We start from the raw sequence: 15,616 nt of genomic DNA on the forward strand, positions 1-15,616 counted from the left end.
AGAGCACGTGGAATTGCAGAAGAGCGAAGGGGGCGGAGAGCGTCAAGGCTGCAGTGAAGGTGAAGAATCCATCCAAGAGGGACAGCTCTAAGCAGTGAGGACCATTGAGGCAAGTTATGACGGTTGATGGTAAAATCTCAGGAATTAGTGGCTCTAAAGAACTGGAAGCTGAGGGGCTGTCCATCACTTGGGGAGTGGAGGGACAGGAAGATGAGGTGTACGGTTGTACTGGGATACTGCCGTGCCACAAGGATGGAGGAGCACAAAAGCCTGGAAAGACTTGTAGGAACCGATGCAAAGTGGAGGGAGCAGAACCAGGATCTCCCCGGACGAAACCATTCTCAGCAAAGCAGGGGGTCCCCAATGAAAATGCCGCCTGCGGCCCAAGAAGGAAGTCTGGGGTCTGAGTGCGGATGGAGGAAGCCCCTCTCCCACTGTTCTTCCTCCGTGACTTTTCTGCTGTAGGTGTGACCGTGTCAGGGCACGGAAGTACGCTTTGCATGAACATCAACGACTAGAGAGGGGAGCCGGGGAGAAGAGCTCAATTTGATGTCAAAAACTGTCAAGGGCGCAAGTTGTCCTCATCTTCGTAGTCCTCCCCGCCCTTTAGCACAATGCCCGCAGTCTACAATGTAGGTCCTTTTCTGCGCTTTTGTCCTTGCTTTCCGTACCCACTTCCCTCCCCACCCCTCTCCTGGTTCAGGAGGCTAGCCACGAAGTCAAACACACTCTCGGCTACTCTCCGAGCCCTGACTGGATTCGTTAAAGCGCCTGCGCACCTTCAACTCCTCCCCCTCGTTCATGTTCCTCCCTCTTTTCGCCTCCGTCCCTCCCCTTGGCCCCTCCGGAGGCCGCTGGACTCCATTTCCCACAATCCACGGCGGCTTCTGAGTCCTTCAGAGAACCGAGACGGCGCCAGGAAGGCCTCTGGGTAGCAGAGTCCGGGGGCTCGGTACGAGCAGGCGCAGTAGGAATCCGGCCCGGGCCCGGAGGGAGGGAGTGAAGAAAGGAAGCGGCCTTTGTCCTGGGCCGGACACTGCAAGCGCGGGCGGGGGGTGAGTCCTCCCCGGGGGGCTGCAGAGGGAAGGGATATGGAAGGGAGAGACAGGCAGAGGGGAGCCGGGGGGGAAGGGGATGAGAGGGGGCTGGGGACGCGAGCAGAGAAGACCAGGCCCAGGAGGCGGGGATTGGCCAGAGGTGGGAAGGGGAGGAACCAAGAGGCTGCTGATTGGGGCAAGAGGGGAGGTGCCTGGAATGACCCGCCCTTGTAGGGCGGGGCCAATGGCGCGCCCCGCCCCTGCCGACACTCACCCACTCCCACCCCCAAGGGTGCCCTCCACTGGCTGCTGAAGTCCATCGGTGAAACTGACCAGCTTGGCACTTTCAACTCTTTTATTGAAAAAACCTTCCCCGGGGCTCCCGGGCCTTGCTGTGGGGGCGGGGCACAGAGCACCGGCTCTGGAGCGGAAGACCTGAGTGCGAATCCCTGCTCTGCCACCGACCCACCCCGGGGACTGGACTCGGTTGTTTCTTCCTCCGCGGCATGAGGGGGCTGGACTAGTGGTTTCTCGTTCTCGAGTGCGCGCGTGTGTGCGTGCTTGCCTGGGCTGGGGCTGCACGCGTGTGGGTAGGGATCTGACTGTGAGCGAGCGCGGGGCACCGAGAGCCGGCCCGGATCCCCCTCGCTGCCACAGCAAGCCTTGGGGTTGCGGCCCCGGGAAGGTGCTGGTAAACCTCCAACAGCGTGGAGGTGGGCGCGGCGGGCTCCAAAGGACGAGCGAGGCGAGCGTCTGCCCGCTTCTCCCTCCCTGCTGCCGCGATCAGCCCTGAGGAGGAGCCGGGAGCCTGGACGGCCTCTTCTGTGACCCGACAGCGGGGGGAGGCTCGCCGGGCTCCCGGGTCCCGGAGCTGCATGGACAGCAATGACCGTTACTGCTGGGGCCCCCCTGGCAGCTCCGGAGAGGCGGGGCGAAGGCGGCTGGGGGGGCTTCTCCCTGGCCGGCCCGAGCTCTGTCCCAGCCCTGAGGCTTTGGGGTCCTTCCTGGGACCCCTTCCGGGCTCCTCCCGGCTCAGAGCAGGGGCCAGGTCTTCCTCCCTGGAGGAGGCCGTTGGGTGGCCTCGGGTCAGAGTCCCATTCAGAGGGGCCCTGAGAGCTGCGGCCCCTCACGGCCTCCGACCCCATCCGATCCTGTGGAATCCACCCCCTCCCCGCGCCGGGCTCCAGCCTTAGCCCCGCCCCGCCCCGCCCCGCCTCCAGTCCGCCTTACCCCTCCGCTGTCCCGGAGCCTCTTCTGGGTTCCCGTCAGGAAACTGGGTCTGTCGCCCCCATGGAGGCCCCGGCAAGGCCGCCCCTTCCTGGTCTTTGGGCCTCCTCGCGCCTCCTCCCCCAAGACATCTTTCAGCTCCCGCCATTTCTGCCCCTCCGGCTCCTCTGCTCTGACCACTGCCCTCTCCGGCGCCCTCGAGTTCTCCAGGGACCCTTTATGGGCCAGAGCCGTGCTTAATTCATGCCACGTGACCGTCAGGGCGGGATGGCGCCTTCTTTACAATTCATAGCCTTCGAGGGCTGGTGACTGGCCCAGGGTCTCACAGTCAGGGGGTGTCCGAGGGGTCTTCCTGTCCGCTCCGCCGGCTGCCTTTCCCTGTTTCGAATGCTCCCTTGGCCCCGGAGGAGGGGTCGCCCTCGCCGTCCCCGCTCTGGGGCGGCTGTGTTCAGGTCTCCTTGGACTAGGGAGCTCCGGGACGCTCCGACATCCGAGATGCTCCCCGCCAGGCCAGGCCTGCTGGGGAGGGCCAGCCACCCTGCTCCATCTCCTCCCGCCTTCTCTCTGCAGCCAGTGACTCTGGGTCCCGGGGAGAGGCCTGGCCTGTCCCCCCCCCCCTCACCCCGTGACTCCCCGCTGAGGCCGGCTTTCCTGCCTGGAACGTGGCCAGCGTGACTGTGGAGGAGGCAGGGCTGACCCCGGAGGAATGTGCAGTCCCGGCCCTCGGGGACAGGGGTAGGTGCGGAGTCTCCCCGGCGCCGCCTCTGGGCGCCTCCTCCGGCCTGGGGTCTTCTGGGGCCTCCTCGGCTCCCAGGTCACTTCTGCTGCCTGGGGGCGCCTCCGCCTTCTCAGCGGCCAGATGGGAGGAGCCGGCTCTGCGCCCGGCCCTGGGCTCCCTCCTGCCGCGGAGGGCTGCGCAGGGTCCGCAGGCCCATCGGGCTCTCCCCAGAAGGGGCTCCCTTGAAGACTGTCTGCTTGGAGCCCAGGAGGCCGTCCCTGCCCGCGACCAGGAGCTCTGGAAAGGGCCGGCTTTGCCCAAGACTTGGCAGCTGGCTGTGTGCGGGAGTGCAGAGCGCGGAGAGGGAGCACGAGGCAGGAGGGGCCCTTTGGGGAGGACTCCCAGACGGAGGCCGGTGGCCCTGCCTTTGACATGGGCTCTCAGGACCCAGGCTGCGCCCGCAGAGGTGGTCAGACCCCTCACTGGTCATCTCGGCCGTCTCACCTGGCCTGCCGACTCCCGAGGGCCGTTCAGGGAGGGAGCCGCCTCTTCGGTTCTGCCCGCCGGCCCGGCCCTCCTGACCCCCGCTCTGTCTCTCCCCAGCTCCTCCGGCTCCAGTCTGCTCCCTTCCTCCAGAGGAGCCCGGGATGGCTGCCAGCCTCGTGCCGCCCAGGGCCCAGGTACGTTGGGGGCTCCTCGACTCCCCCCCAGCTTCTCTGTCCCGGATGTAGTTTCTTCTTGCACCCGGAGCCCAGGAGGCGCTTCGATCCCTCCCTCCCTTTGTGTGAGCCCCTCTCTGCACCTCTGGGGCTCTCTGGGGATCCCTTTCCCTTTCTGTGATGGGTGGGGCCGGGTGGCGTGGCCCCTCGGGTTCTAGTGCCCAAGTTTCTGGACCAGAAGTCAGGGATGTGAGAAACTAGCCGAAGGAAGGCCAGCTCAGGGATAACTGGACTGAAGGTCTCCCGAGGGCTCCTCGGCTCTGAGTCTGTTATTCTCAGAACTTCCTCATAATAGAACCCTCCAGAAGTGAAATAGGCCACTTTGATAGGTAATGAGCTCCCTGTCCCTTAGAGGTATGCAGATAGACTGGAAAAGATGCCCCGCCCCCCCCCCAAGCAGGACCACAGAGGGGCTGGGGGGGTCTCTGATGAAGGGACAGGCCCCCTCACGCCCTTGTCATCTCTCGGACTCCGGGGCCCCTCCTCTAGGCCAAGTGTGTTCTGCTCCCTGGTGGGGGGAAGGGAGAGAAGCCCCAATCCAGCCATCGGTGCTCTGGCTTGTCACTAAGCCCAGATGTTGAACTCTGGTTTCTCCCTCTGAAGCTCAGTGCCCTTCTCTGCGTGTTTGTGGACACCAAAGCTCGTCTCTGGAGGACAGAGAGGCCCCCTGGACCCTGAGGTCCCGGGTTCGGATCCTGCCTCAGACACCCGTGGGCTTTGGACTGCAGACGTGTTGCTTGCATTCTCGATGCCTAGGGAGCCCTCTGACCCTGGCAGTTGGGGAAATGCCACGCGCGTTCCTCCACGGGCCAAGCCTGCAGGGGCAGGAGGTGGTACTGGAACAGCCAACCGTCGATGGGGCAGATGTTGGAGGCCTGGATAGATGCTTCTATGGGCTGAGGGTGGCTGCATCCAGCCTTGAAGAGGGGAAGAAGCTTCCATGGTGTCCCCAGAAGGCAGCCTTGAGGGCTAGCTTGGATGCTGGGGGGGAAGGGATGCCAGACGCAGGGCAGAGCTTGTGCAAAGGCCTGGAGATGGTAGATGAAGCATCATGGATGGGGCACAGCATGCGGGTCGGCAGACACAAGAAGGGGCCAGATTGGGCAGAGACATCTGAAATCCCAACGTGAGGGCCTGGGTGGCTACAGGGGCCTGGGCGGAGGGAGCTTCTGTTGGGGACACATCTGGGAATGGGCATGTGGAGCAGACAATCGTGGCCCTGTGGGAGTGCCTCCTGCGTGCCAGGCACTGTGCCTGCTGCCGGGGACTCCCAGAGGCAAAAGGCAGCCCTGCGAACAGATGCAGCCAGAGCGTACTTGAGATGGGACAAAAGAGGGAGGTGCTGGGATGAAGGAGGGATGGGGAGGCCGAGGGAGAGGGCAGTGGAGAGGGGGCGGCCAGGAGACCCTGGAGCGGTCAGTGGAACAGGAGCGAGCTGAGGTTCAGAGCAGGAGAGCCAGAAGTGTGCAGGAGGAGGCCCTCAGCGGGGTCAGGGGCCGCAGGGAGGTACCCAGGGGGGAAGGCTTGAGGAGAGGCCATCAGACCGGTCCCTGGAGAACACAGAAGCCAGGCAGCAAGGCTGAGCAGGGAGAGGAGGGGGAGGCCCATGGCCAGCCTTCTTGGGACCTCGGCTGGGAGGGGAAGTGAAGATCCAGGACGATGGACATTCCCGGTGGAGGCTTGCAGTGATCGTGGAGCTCCAGGCACGTCCATGAGCAGCAGGGAAGGCCCGGGAGGGGACCTGTGGTAGGGATGGTCGGCCGGAGAAGGCAGGAGAACGTGTGGAGGTCTTAGACAAGTGAAGGAGCAGCCGTGGGATGTGAGCAGAGGAGAGGAGCCTCCGTGAGGGGCCTCCCAGCAGGGCCTCAGAGCAGGGGAGTGTGACTGGAGGGCTGGAGAGGAGGGAAGGGCCAAAGGCCTGCCATGAGGACCCAGCTAGGAGGCAGGTCAGAAGATGCACAGCCTCTGGTAGGAGGCCTCCAGGCCGGGGCTTTGCGTCTGCTGATCGGTAGCATCTGCCCATGCGAGGTGTGGAAGCCGGCTCCGGCCCTACCACGCCAGAAGGTGTCGAGGGATCCTGGCAGAGATGGCGCAGAGCTGAACGCCAAGTTCGAGGTTGGAAGGGAGGAGGGACGGAGACGTCTGTGGACACACTAGAAAATGGCTGCGCATGCCCGGGAAGCTCGTCACCTGGACTGGCAGAGGAGGCAGGCGGGCTAATGCTGGCTCGGAGCTGGGCAAAGATGGACAAGGATGGGAAGGGGGAGGGGGGCTCGGCTTGTTTGCAGCCACCGAACACGAGGAAGAGATTCGGGGCTGCGCCCGGAAGACGAACAGGCAAAAGGAGACCCTCAAGGCAGAAATGCTGACCAGGAAACGGACGCTTGGTCTGAGTCGGGGCGCAGTAAGATGGGCAGCCGGGCTGAGCTCAAGCCCCTGCGCCATGCCTGCGGAAGCCATGTTGTGTGGTGGTGAGGGGCTGCGAGACCAGGCTCGGCGTGTGATTTGGGGAATCTGAGAGACTTCAGGAATGGCGGAGGTCGGATCGGGCGGGGCGAGGCTGCTCAGAGCCCTGGCCAAGTCCATTCGCCTCCGGGGCAGGACCCGTTCTGTTCGCCACCTGCCCGGCCCAGACCCGCAGCACGTTTGTTCAGTTGGCCCGAGTGGTGGACGAGGACAAGGTCAGGCCGGCCCCGAGCGGGTGGAATGGCTGCAGGCATACCTGGGCGGCTCTGCAGGGAGAACCCCTTGGCCTGTAGGCCACGCGTGTCAGTGGCTGTGGCTGAGGCACGGAGGACAGCTGGGGATCCCACAGGATCACTGCACCGTCCTGCCTCCCAATACCAGACGGACGAGCAGCCGGTCTGAAGAGACTCGGTGCCGCCCCTGCCGTTCCCCCGGCCTCAGCGGCCTCATCTGCAAGGTGGGGCTGAGGCCTCTCCACGGAGGGCTCCCTGGAAGAGGCAGCCCCGGAGCTGGACAGGGAGGGAAGTGGGGGAAGGCAGAGGCGGCCAGAGAGGGCAGAATGTTGAAAAATGGTGGATCAGAGGAGAGAGCCTGGAGGGAGGGAGGGAGGCCTCTTCGGAGGCTGTGGCCGCTAGGGACGGAGGTCTGCCCGTCCTCCCAGGGCACACGCTCTCCTCCTCACACGCAGCCTCCCCAGGGGCAGGAAGGAGGCTTGGCCATCCCCGGGAGGGACCTAGTCCTTGCTGGGTGATGCGGTCGTGGGTGCGGATTGGAAGGGGAGCGACCAGGGCCTGAGGGGCCAGCGTGGCCGGAGCCAGGCAGGCAGGCGCAGAGGATTGTCTGGTCGAGCCTGGACGGACGATGGCCGGAGACAGACTTCTGAGTTCGGTTTGGTACAAGGGAGGGCTGAGGGCCAGAGAGGGATGCCGGCCAGGCGGTGCGGCCCGAGGCCTCAGTTTGCCCATTTGTGAGGTGGGAGGGCCTTTGGGGGAGCCTCCCCGTGGGGGTGCGGAGGCCCCTCCCCCAGCCCGGGCGCTGCCCGCTTGGTGTTCCAGGAGGCCGTGACCTTCAGGGACGTGTCTGTGGACTTCACGCTGGAGGAGTGGGAACGCCTGGGCCCCGCTCAGAGGGGCCTCTACAAGGAGGTGATGCTGGAGAACTACAGGAACCTGGTGGCGCTGGGTGAGGAAGCCTTTGCTGGGCCTCAGAGCCCCCCGACCCCTCCCCAGCCCCGACTTCCCCCGGGCCCATCGCCCCCCATCACCCCCCTGCCTCACCATCGCCCCCCCATCACCCCCCCCCCGGGGCCCATCGCCCCCCATCACCCCCCCCCGCCTCATCATCACCCCCCCCATCACCCCCCCTGCCTCATCATCGCCCCCCATCACCCCCCCTGCTTCATCATCACCCCCCCTCGGGCCCATTGCCCCCCCCAGCCCATTCCCCCCCCAGCCCATCCCCCCAGGCCCATTGCCCCCCTGTCCATCCCCCCCCCGCCCATTTCCCCCTCCCCGCCCCATTCCCCCCTCCTCACCCATCCCCCCTGGCCCATCGCCCCCCCATTGCCCCCCAGCCCATCGCCCCCCTGCCCATCCCCCCCTGGGCCCATCGCCCCCCCCCCCATCTCCCCCTGGGCCCATTGCCCCCCCAGCCCATCCCCCCTGGCCCATTGCCCCCCCATCGCCCCCCCCGCCCATCCCCCCTGGCCCATTGCCCCCCCCATCGCCCCCCTGCCCATCCCCCCATGCCCATCGCCGCCCCAGCCCATCACCCCCCCAGCACATCCCCCCCTGGCCCATCCCCCCCCGGCCCATCGCCCCCCCCCCCGGCCTCGTCTAGGCTCACCCCCTTCTCCCTTCCCTGGAGCCCTGGGCGGACCCCCTCTCTCCCCAGGAGCCGAGTTCCCGAGCGCCAAGCCGGAGCTCATCTCCCAGCTGGAGCAGAGCCGCGAGCCCTGGGCGGTGGAGGGAGAAGACCTCGGCGGCCTCCGTCCAGGTGAGCCGAGCCGAGGCAGGGCTGGGGGGAGCGCCTGGCGGGCAGCGGCTGCCCCTTCCCATCCGGCTCGCGGTGGGTGCTGATAAACGTGGACTGACTGACTGACGGAGGACCGAAGGAGGGCGCAAGAGCGCGTCAGTCAGTAGCGCTGTGAAGGCGGACCCTGCCCTCGAGGAGCTCCCGTCCGAGGGGGGCAGCAGGGCATGCCAGGAACACCTCGGGGGGCCCAGCGGAGGGCGGCCCGGGGCTCTGTCCGAGGAGGGAAAGGAGCGATCTGGGGCGGGCCGCGGCGCCATCTTGGATTTGGGCGAGGAGGCCGGAGGGCTCCTCCTGCGGGGTGAAGGCGGCAGGGGAGGAGATGGTGCCCGGCTGTGCCGCACGTCCAGCCAGGGAGCCGCCGGAGGAGGGGCCGGAGGGAGGCCGGGACGAGCCTGGAGGGTGGGATGGAGGAAGACCCGGGTGAGAGGCAGGAAGGGAGCCAGAGGAGAGATGGCCGAGGCTGCAGACGATCAGCTGGCCCGGAGGGGGCAAAGGAGGCCCGGCGTCCGGGGCCCTCTGGGGAGTTTGGCTACGTGGGCAGAAGGGCCCCAGGGAGAGAGCCAGGAGCCGAGGAGCGGCTGGGAAAGGGGAGGAAGGGCAGGTGGGAGGCTGGGCAGGTCCTGGGTTCTGATCTGGCCTCAGGCGCTTCCTAGCTGCGCCCCCTGGACAAATCACCCAGCCCCGGCCCTTCTCTCTTTTAAACGCGGAATTGATGGTAAGTGTCGTTTCTAAGGGCTCGCTGGACAACTGGGCTGAGGTGACTTGGCCAGGGTCACCCAGCTGAGATTGGAACTCGGGACGTCCTGACGGCAGGCCTGGCTCTCTCTCCCCTGAACCTTCTCTCTTGGAATTGATGCTCAGCCACAAGGTTTTGTTTTTTGTTTTTCCCAGAGAGAAGGGCTTCCCATCGGCCCCTCGCCTCTTCCCGGGCCACGCGCTGCGGGTGCCTGCCCTCCTCTTCCCCGGGCCTGGGAGTCTTCCCTGAAACAGGCCTCTTCGTGGCCCTCCTCTTCCCCGGGCCTGGGGAACGGGGATCATTCCTTTTCTCACTGGCTTGCAGATGGGCGCCCCAAGCCTCGAACTCGGCCTGAGACGTCGTCGCCTCGGGGAGAGAGCCCGGAAGGGCTCGGAGAGGGCCCCGCGCGCTTCGGAGCGGGAGACGCCTGGGAAGGGGACCGCCGGGACGTTGCCACGACACCCCTTCTTGTCCCCCAGCGAGGCCTTGGATGGAATGGCTCGGGCCGACCTTCGGGCCCGAGAAGCCCCGCTGCAGCCCCGGGCCCGGAGGGCAGTGAGAGCTCCCGGCCGAGGCCTTTCGGCTGTCCCGTCTGCGAGAGGACCTTCCTTTACCAGTCGGACCTCCTGATCCACCAGAGGAGCCACACCGGGGAGAAGCCGTACAAGTGCGACGCCTGCGGGAAGGCCTTCAGCAACAGCTCCTACTTCATCCAGCACCACATCATCCACACCGGCGAGAAGCCCTACGCGTGCGCCATGTGCGGGAAGACCTTCAGCCAGAGCTCGTCGCTCACGGAGCACCAGCGCATCCACACGGGCGAGAAGCCCTACGCGTGCAAGGAGTGCGGCAAGGCCTTCACGCAGAGCTCGTCGCTCATCAAGCACCAGCGCTGCCACACGGGCGAGAAGCCCTTCAAGTGCAAGGAGTGCGGCAAGGCCTACACGCAGGTGTCGCACGTGGCGCGCCACCGCAAGATCCACACGGGGGAGCGGCCGCACAAGTGCAGCGAGTGCGGGAAGGCCTTCTTCCACACGGCGTCCCTCACCCAGCACCAGGCCATTCACACCGGAGAGAAGCCCTACAAGTGCAACGAGTGCGGGAAGACCTTCAGCCACAGCTCCTCGCTGACGCAGCACCAGCGCGTCCACACCGGCGAGAAGCCCTACGAGTGCAGCGACTGCGGCAAGTCCTTCAGCCACAGCTCCTCCCTGACGCAGCACCAGCGCATCCACACCGGCGAGAAGCCCTACGGCTGCAACGAGTGCGGGAAGGCCTACACCCAGATCTCGCACCTCATGCGCCATCAGACCGTCCACGTGGGGGAGAAGCCCTACGTGTGCAACGAGTGTGGGAAGGCCTTCAGCCACACGTCCTCCTTCACCCAGCACCTGACGGTCCACACCGGAGAGAAGCCCTACAAGTGCGGTGAGTGTGGGAAGACCTTTAGCCAGAACTCATCCCTCACGCGGCACTTGAGGATTCACACCGGAGAGAAGCCTTACGTGTGCAAGGAGTGTGGGAAGCGTTACACCCAGGTCTCCCACCTCATCCAGCACAAGAGAATTCACACTGGGGAGAAGCCGTACCGCTGCGGCGAGTGTGGGAAGGCCTTCAGCCGGAGCACACACCTCAACGAACACCAGAAGATTCATACTGGAGAGAAGCCCTACACGTGTCACGCGTGTGGGAAGTCTTTTAGCCACAGCTCGTCTCTTAATCAGCATCAGAGGATTCACACCGGGGAGAAACCCTACGAATGCGACGACTGTGGGAAAACCTTCAGCCAGAGCATACACCTGATTCAGCATCAGAGGATTCACACTGGGGAGAAACCCTACAAATGTAATGAATGTGGAAAGGCCTATACCCAGATTTCCCACCTCCTTCAACACCAGAAAACTCATGCCGGAGACCTCCTAGGAATGTAGCAATCAGCCGGGATGCCCGCCAGACCAAGCATGAGAGAACCCCAGCAGTGTTGGTTTGGAGGAGCTTCCCCAAAGAGTGGACCTTCATTGCACAACGCGCTGAAGGAAAATCTTAGCAGACACCAGAGGCTGCATCCTGGAGATAATACAGTTTGGGGGAAAGTCCATCTCTGAGCATTCGCTTTGATTAATCCCCATCTTCCCTCCAGATCGCCCATCTCTGGACCGCTTTGTTGTGGGGATGCCATAAGAGAAAATGGTTTCTGCCACAACCCTCCCCCAGCTCCACTTCCTCCGTGCCGATCCATCTGCTGCCGTACAGTTGCTTCAGATTGAGCGTGAGGAGGCTGCTCGTCTCCGGAGAGATGATCTCCTTTTTCAGAACCAAAGTAGAAAATTATTTCTTGAACCTGCTACAGCGAGAGTATCACGGAAAACAAATGAGCAGGCAGCCACAAACAGTCCCTCCAGGGTCCACTTTATCTCCACCACAGAGGGAAGGAGATCGGAGGCAGCCAGCCGACTTCACATGCCCACTGGCATCTGAACAACACAGCTGCCACGACGTCTGTGTCAGAGAGAGCCCTGCATGTCCCCACGTGGTCTTCTTCATTCGCTTTGCTGTCTTGTGTACCTTCCTCTTCTCGTGTCTCCCTTTCTTAACCAAAAAAAATTCCTTTTCCAGTGTTTTCCTGATTTGTGCCATGTCAGGGGAGGGAACGTCCTCACTGCCATTTTGGGGGTTTCTCATTATTATCCCACACCTCCATAGGTTGTTCCCATCAGTCGCTGTGCCCTTGATGGCCAGTGGGCTTCCTCTTGTTTTCCTCAGTGACACTTAGCACATTCCTCTTCTCATTCCAACATGTACTCGTTCCTCAGTCCAGTCTGGAACTCCAGAACCCACCTTCTCGCACAAGACGTTTCCAGATAGCCAGCCATCCTCCCACCAGATTGTCGGCTCCTGGAGTCAGACATCAGTGGCCACACCAAAAGGGAACAGCCCCCCCCCAAAGTCCTGATCCTTCCCCCACTTCAAGAAGGTCTTCAAGCAAGAAGTGGGAAGATCCTTCAGTCTGTTCCTGGATCAGGTAGAGGTTAGACAAGATGTCCTCTGAAGGCCTTCGGCTGCTGGATTCTGGAGTCCATTCGTGTTGGCCACATGAGGTCCTAGGTTGACCCTTACCTTCCAGCTCCATTTCTCCTTTTCTTTCAGAGGCTTATGGAATTTTGCCCCAGAAGAGCCCTAGGAGGTCATCTAGTCATGTTACAGATGAGGAAACCAGGGCTAAGAGAAATGATTTGTCCAAGGTCATACACGTAGTAAAGGGCAAAGCCAGGATTCTAACCCAGATCCCCCAAACCGAGCACCCAACCTCTGAGCCATGTTCCTTCCAGCCATGTTTTCCAAAATATTCCTTCATAGCCACATGCCATGTAAGAAGCAAGCTTCCTTCTTGGCCATAGTCTCCTGCCTTAGGGATTTCCACTGGATTGGTGGAGGGTGGAGGGCAGGGCCCCCTTCAGTGGCCACAAGGTGACGACTTCTGGCGATGGTTTTTGTTGTAAAAGCCTTGTTTGAATCTTTTGTGTCGTGAGCTCACAAATGCCTGCTTTGAGGCCTCTCTGGGACATGGCGGTGGCCCTGGGTTCCCAAAGACACGCTGGATGGTGGCCCAGAAGCTCTGGCCTGTGCTTCCAGCTTGGGAGGGCCTGGAATAGGAGTTGGATTCTGTCATCGGAGGGCTGAAGTCTCAGCAGGTCCAGAGACTCGTCGCTAAACTGGCCGCAGAGTGATGAGGTTTGTCAGCCACAGCAGCTTGGGCCAACGTTGTTGTCGGCTCAGCCCTGGGTGGCTCAGATCTGTACCAGAGGGAGGTGGATTCAAGGGAGAAGAATGAAGGTGGGACATAGGAGGTCGGAGCTGAGAAAGCCCTGAGAGATCCTCAGTCCAAGACTCATTTTACAAGGGAGAAACTGATGCTCAGAGAAGGGAAGGGATTTGCTTCAGGTCACACAGCTAGTAGGGGGCAAAGCTAGAACTAGAACCTGGGTCTCAGCTCACCCCAGTGTTCCATAGGCACCGCCATGTTGCTTCTCAGGCCGCTGAGGGTCAAATCCTGACTCCTCTGTTTATTAGAGGCAGCTGGATGGCACAATGGTCTGGAATCAGGAAGATCGGGGTTCAAATCTGGCCTCTGATATTTAGCAGCAATGGGACCGTTAGCAGATCACTTAACTTTGTTTACCTCAGTTTCCTCATCTGTTAAGATAATAGCACCAATTGTGGGGATAAAATGAGATGATACTTGTACAGTGCTTGGCAGTGTCTGGCATAGAGAAGGCTCTATGTCAATATTAGCTCTTCATATTTTGATCAGCTTTATGACTTTAGACAATTCCCTTACTCCCACAGGGAGCCTCAGTTTCCTCAGCAGTCAAGTGAGGATCATCCTAATGCTTGTATTACCTACCTCACAAGGCTGTTATACGGCTCAAATGAGACACTGTGTGTGAAGTGCTTTATCATCATAAAGAACTATGGAAGTTTACGTAACTATCCTTGTGGCCTCTTTGGGGACCAGAAATTTGGGAATTTTGCAGAATCGAAGAAATCCGTGCAGCCTCGCACTAAGTCCCTAATATCGTTTGCATCTTCTTTCAATCGATCCGTGTGGGTGTTCCCTTTGTCACGGCAGCTCACCGCCTACCAACCTGTGCTCTCCCATCTGCCTGTCTCCTCCTGTCCATTCCTTCCCCAAATCTTCCCGAGAAGATCCGAACATTCTTCGGTGTCAGGAGAGCACTTCGACATGGCCGTCTATTTTGTCATCTTCCTAGCTCTCGGGTGTGTCTTGCCCACTTCTGTCTCCAAGCTGGATGACCTCCCTCGCTCGACTCCTCGGACATGAGTCATTCTGGAGAACGCTCTGCAGCAGCCTCCTTACGTCCGCCATGCCCCTCGGGTTCCCGACAATGTGGGTTCTTCAGAGATTATGATATTTCGGACCACTCTGTGGCCAAAGTATTTAAGCTTCAGCTTCCATATTTGATCTTCCAGTAAACAGACTGAACGCATTTCTTTAAGGATTAACTGATTTGATCTCTTTGTTGTCGAAGGGCCTCTCAAGGCTCTTCTCAAGCACGAGTGTCCATTCAGCAGTGCTCAACTTCTCTTACAGTCCAACTCTCCCAGCCATATGTTGTTCCGGGAAAAACCATTGAATCCAACTCATTTCATTTTACAGGCGAGAAAACTGAGACCCAGAAACAGGTGGCAAGTGGCCTAAGGTCCCCTAGCTCCTTACAAAGCCTCATTTTACAGAAATGGAAACAGAGCTCAAAAAGGGATGGGAACGATGGCCATCCAGTGAGGTAGGGGCAAGGCCACCACTAGTAAGGGCTTAGACCAACCAAGCTACCTTTCAGCTCCAAGTCCTGTGACCCTCTGACTTCAGGTCTTCTGGCACCCCAGGGCCCTGTGCCTTGCTGCCTCTCAATCCTTGCCTTCATACTTTCCTTTGTCTCAGTCTTTGCCCTTCCTTCTTAGTCCCTTATAGACTCTTCTGCCAATAGAATGGCTGAGCCATAAAGGATCCGACTGGCCATTTAGTCCAACTCTACTCCATTCCCGGCACTGCCACCGCCGCCCTTTGTAGTTGGGGAAACTGAAGTGGAGAGAAGAAAAAGAGCCAAGGCCAAGGTCACGTGGTGATTTTAAATATAATCTAGTCACTAGTCAGAGCTGGAAAGGACCCCAGCAGATTTAGACCAATGAACAGGAATCTCCGACATGTAGCCAAATAGACTTTCCTTAAAGACTTCCAATGGAGGAGAGGGTCCAATCTTTACATGCACCCCTTTGCAATTCCCCCCCATCGCTCCTGGGTCGAAGTTCAGTGGCCAAGCTGAACAAGTCTCTCTACCATATAAGAACCTTTCAAGTACCTGAAAGCAGCCGTCCGAAGCCTTCTCCAGATTAAACGTTCCCAATTCCCTGAACTGATCGGCATGGGACACGGGCTCAGGCCTCCTCGCCATTCTGGTCATTGTCCGCTGGTCACTCCCCAGTTCATCCACATCCTTCCTAAACTGTGGGGCTTGGGACTGGACACAGATCCGAAGAGAGCGAGATTCTCAGAATGCAGCCCAGGATTGCACTGGTTATTTCGACCCCTCACCGTTTCAAGCCTGCAGTCCATGAAAGTCCCCAGAGGCTTTTCAGGCAACTGGCTCTCGAGCCATACTTGGCCCACCTGGGTCCTGTGAACTCAATTTGAGGGACCCGAATGGAACATCTTAAATGTATCCCTAAATTTCGGCCAAATGTATCGGCCTGTCGAGACCTTTTGGAGATGGGATCTTGCCATCCAGCGAATTAGCTCCTGATCTCCCCAGCTTCTCTCATCTCCATATTGGATAAGGATGATGTTTCTAGTTAGACGCCCGTCACAGATCTGAGCACAGGTCCCTGGAGGGCTCCGCTGGGGAGACCTTTTCAATCCCCCCAAACTGTGAAAGACCCTCCATTCCTTTAGTCATTTTGGGAGGAACCCAAGAGTGCTGCTCATCGCGCAGCTCACGTCTTCTCCGTCTTTTCCCCAAGGATAGAATGCAGTATTGTGTTAGCCGCTTAGCTGCAACTACGACGGGCTCTGTCTCTTGTGTTCCTGTAGTTACCAGTTTCGAAACCCTATCCTAGAAGGAGAGGAATTAAATCTGGCGTTCCCGGGCTTTGGGAAACCGTG

The 15,616-nt window shown here is 60.8% G+C and overlaps 1 protein-coding gene across 6 annotated transcripts; it reads left to right on the forward strand.

Moving 5' to 3' along the window:
- Positions 1-950: 950 nt before the first annotated feature.
- On the forward strand, positions 951-15,616 carry LOC103105276 (zinc finger protein 883-like). 6 transcript variants are annotated; one of them, XM_056796506.1, is made up of 6 exons: positions 976-1,055; positions 2,835-2,999; positions 3,586-3,766; positions 7,223-7,349; positions 8,034-8,162; positions 9,262-15,616. In XM_056796506.1, exons 2-6 carry the CDS (start codon positions 2,971-2,973, stop codon positions 10,866-10,868), a joined length of 2,073 nt encoding a protein of 690 aa, XP_056652484.1. In that variant the 5' UTR covers positions 976-1,055; positions 2,835-2,970; the 3' UTR covers positions 10,869-15,616. The 6 variants fall into 6 exon arrangements, with proteins under 6 accessions (XP_056652489.1, XP_056652484.1, XP_056652487.1 ...); XM_056796509.1 differs by lacking the exon at positions 2,835-2,999 and having other exon boundaries at positions 3,586-3,662; XM_056796507.1 differs by lacking the exon at positions 976-1,055 and having other exon boundaries at positions 2,188-2,999; positions 8,061-8,162.

This window comes from Monodelphis domestica, chromosome 4 (assembly GCF_027887165.1).
Source record: "Monodelphis domestica isolate mMonDom1 chromosome 4, mMonDom1.pri, whole genome shotgun sequence".
NCBI lineage: Eukaryota > Metazoa > Chordata > Mammalia > Didelphimorphia > Didelphidae > Monodelphis > Monodelphis domestica.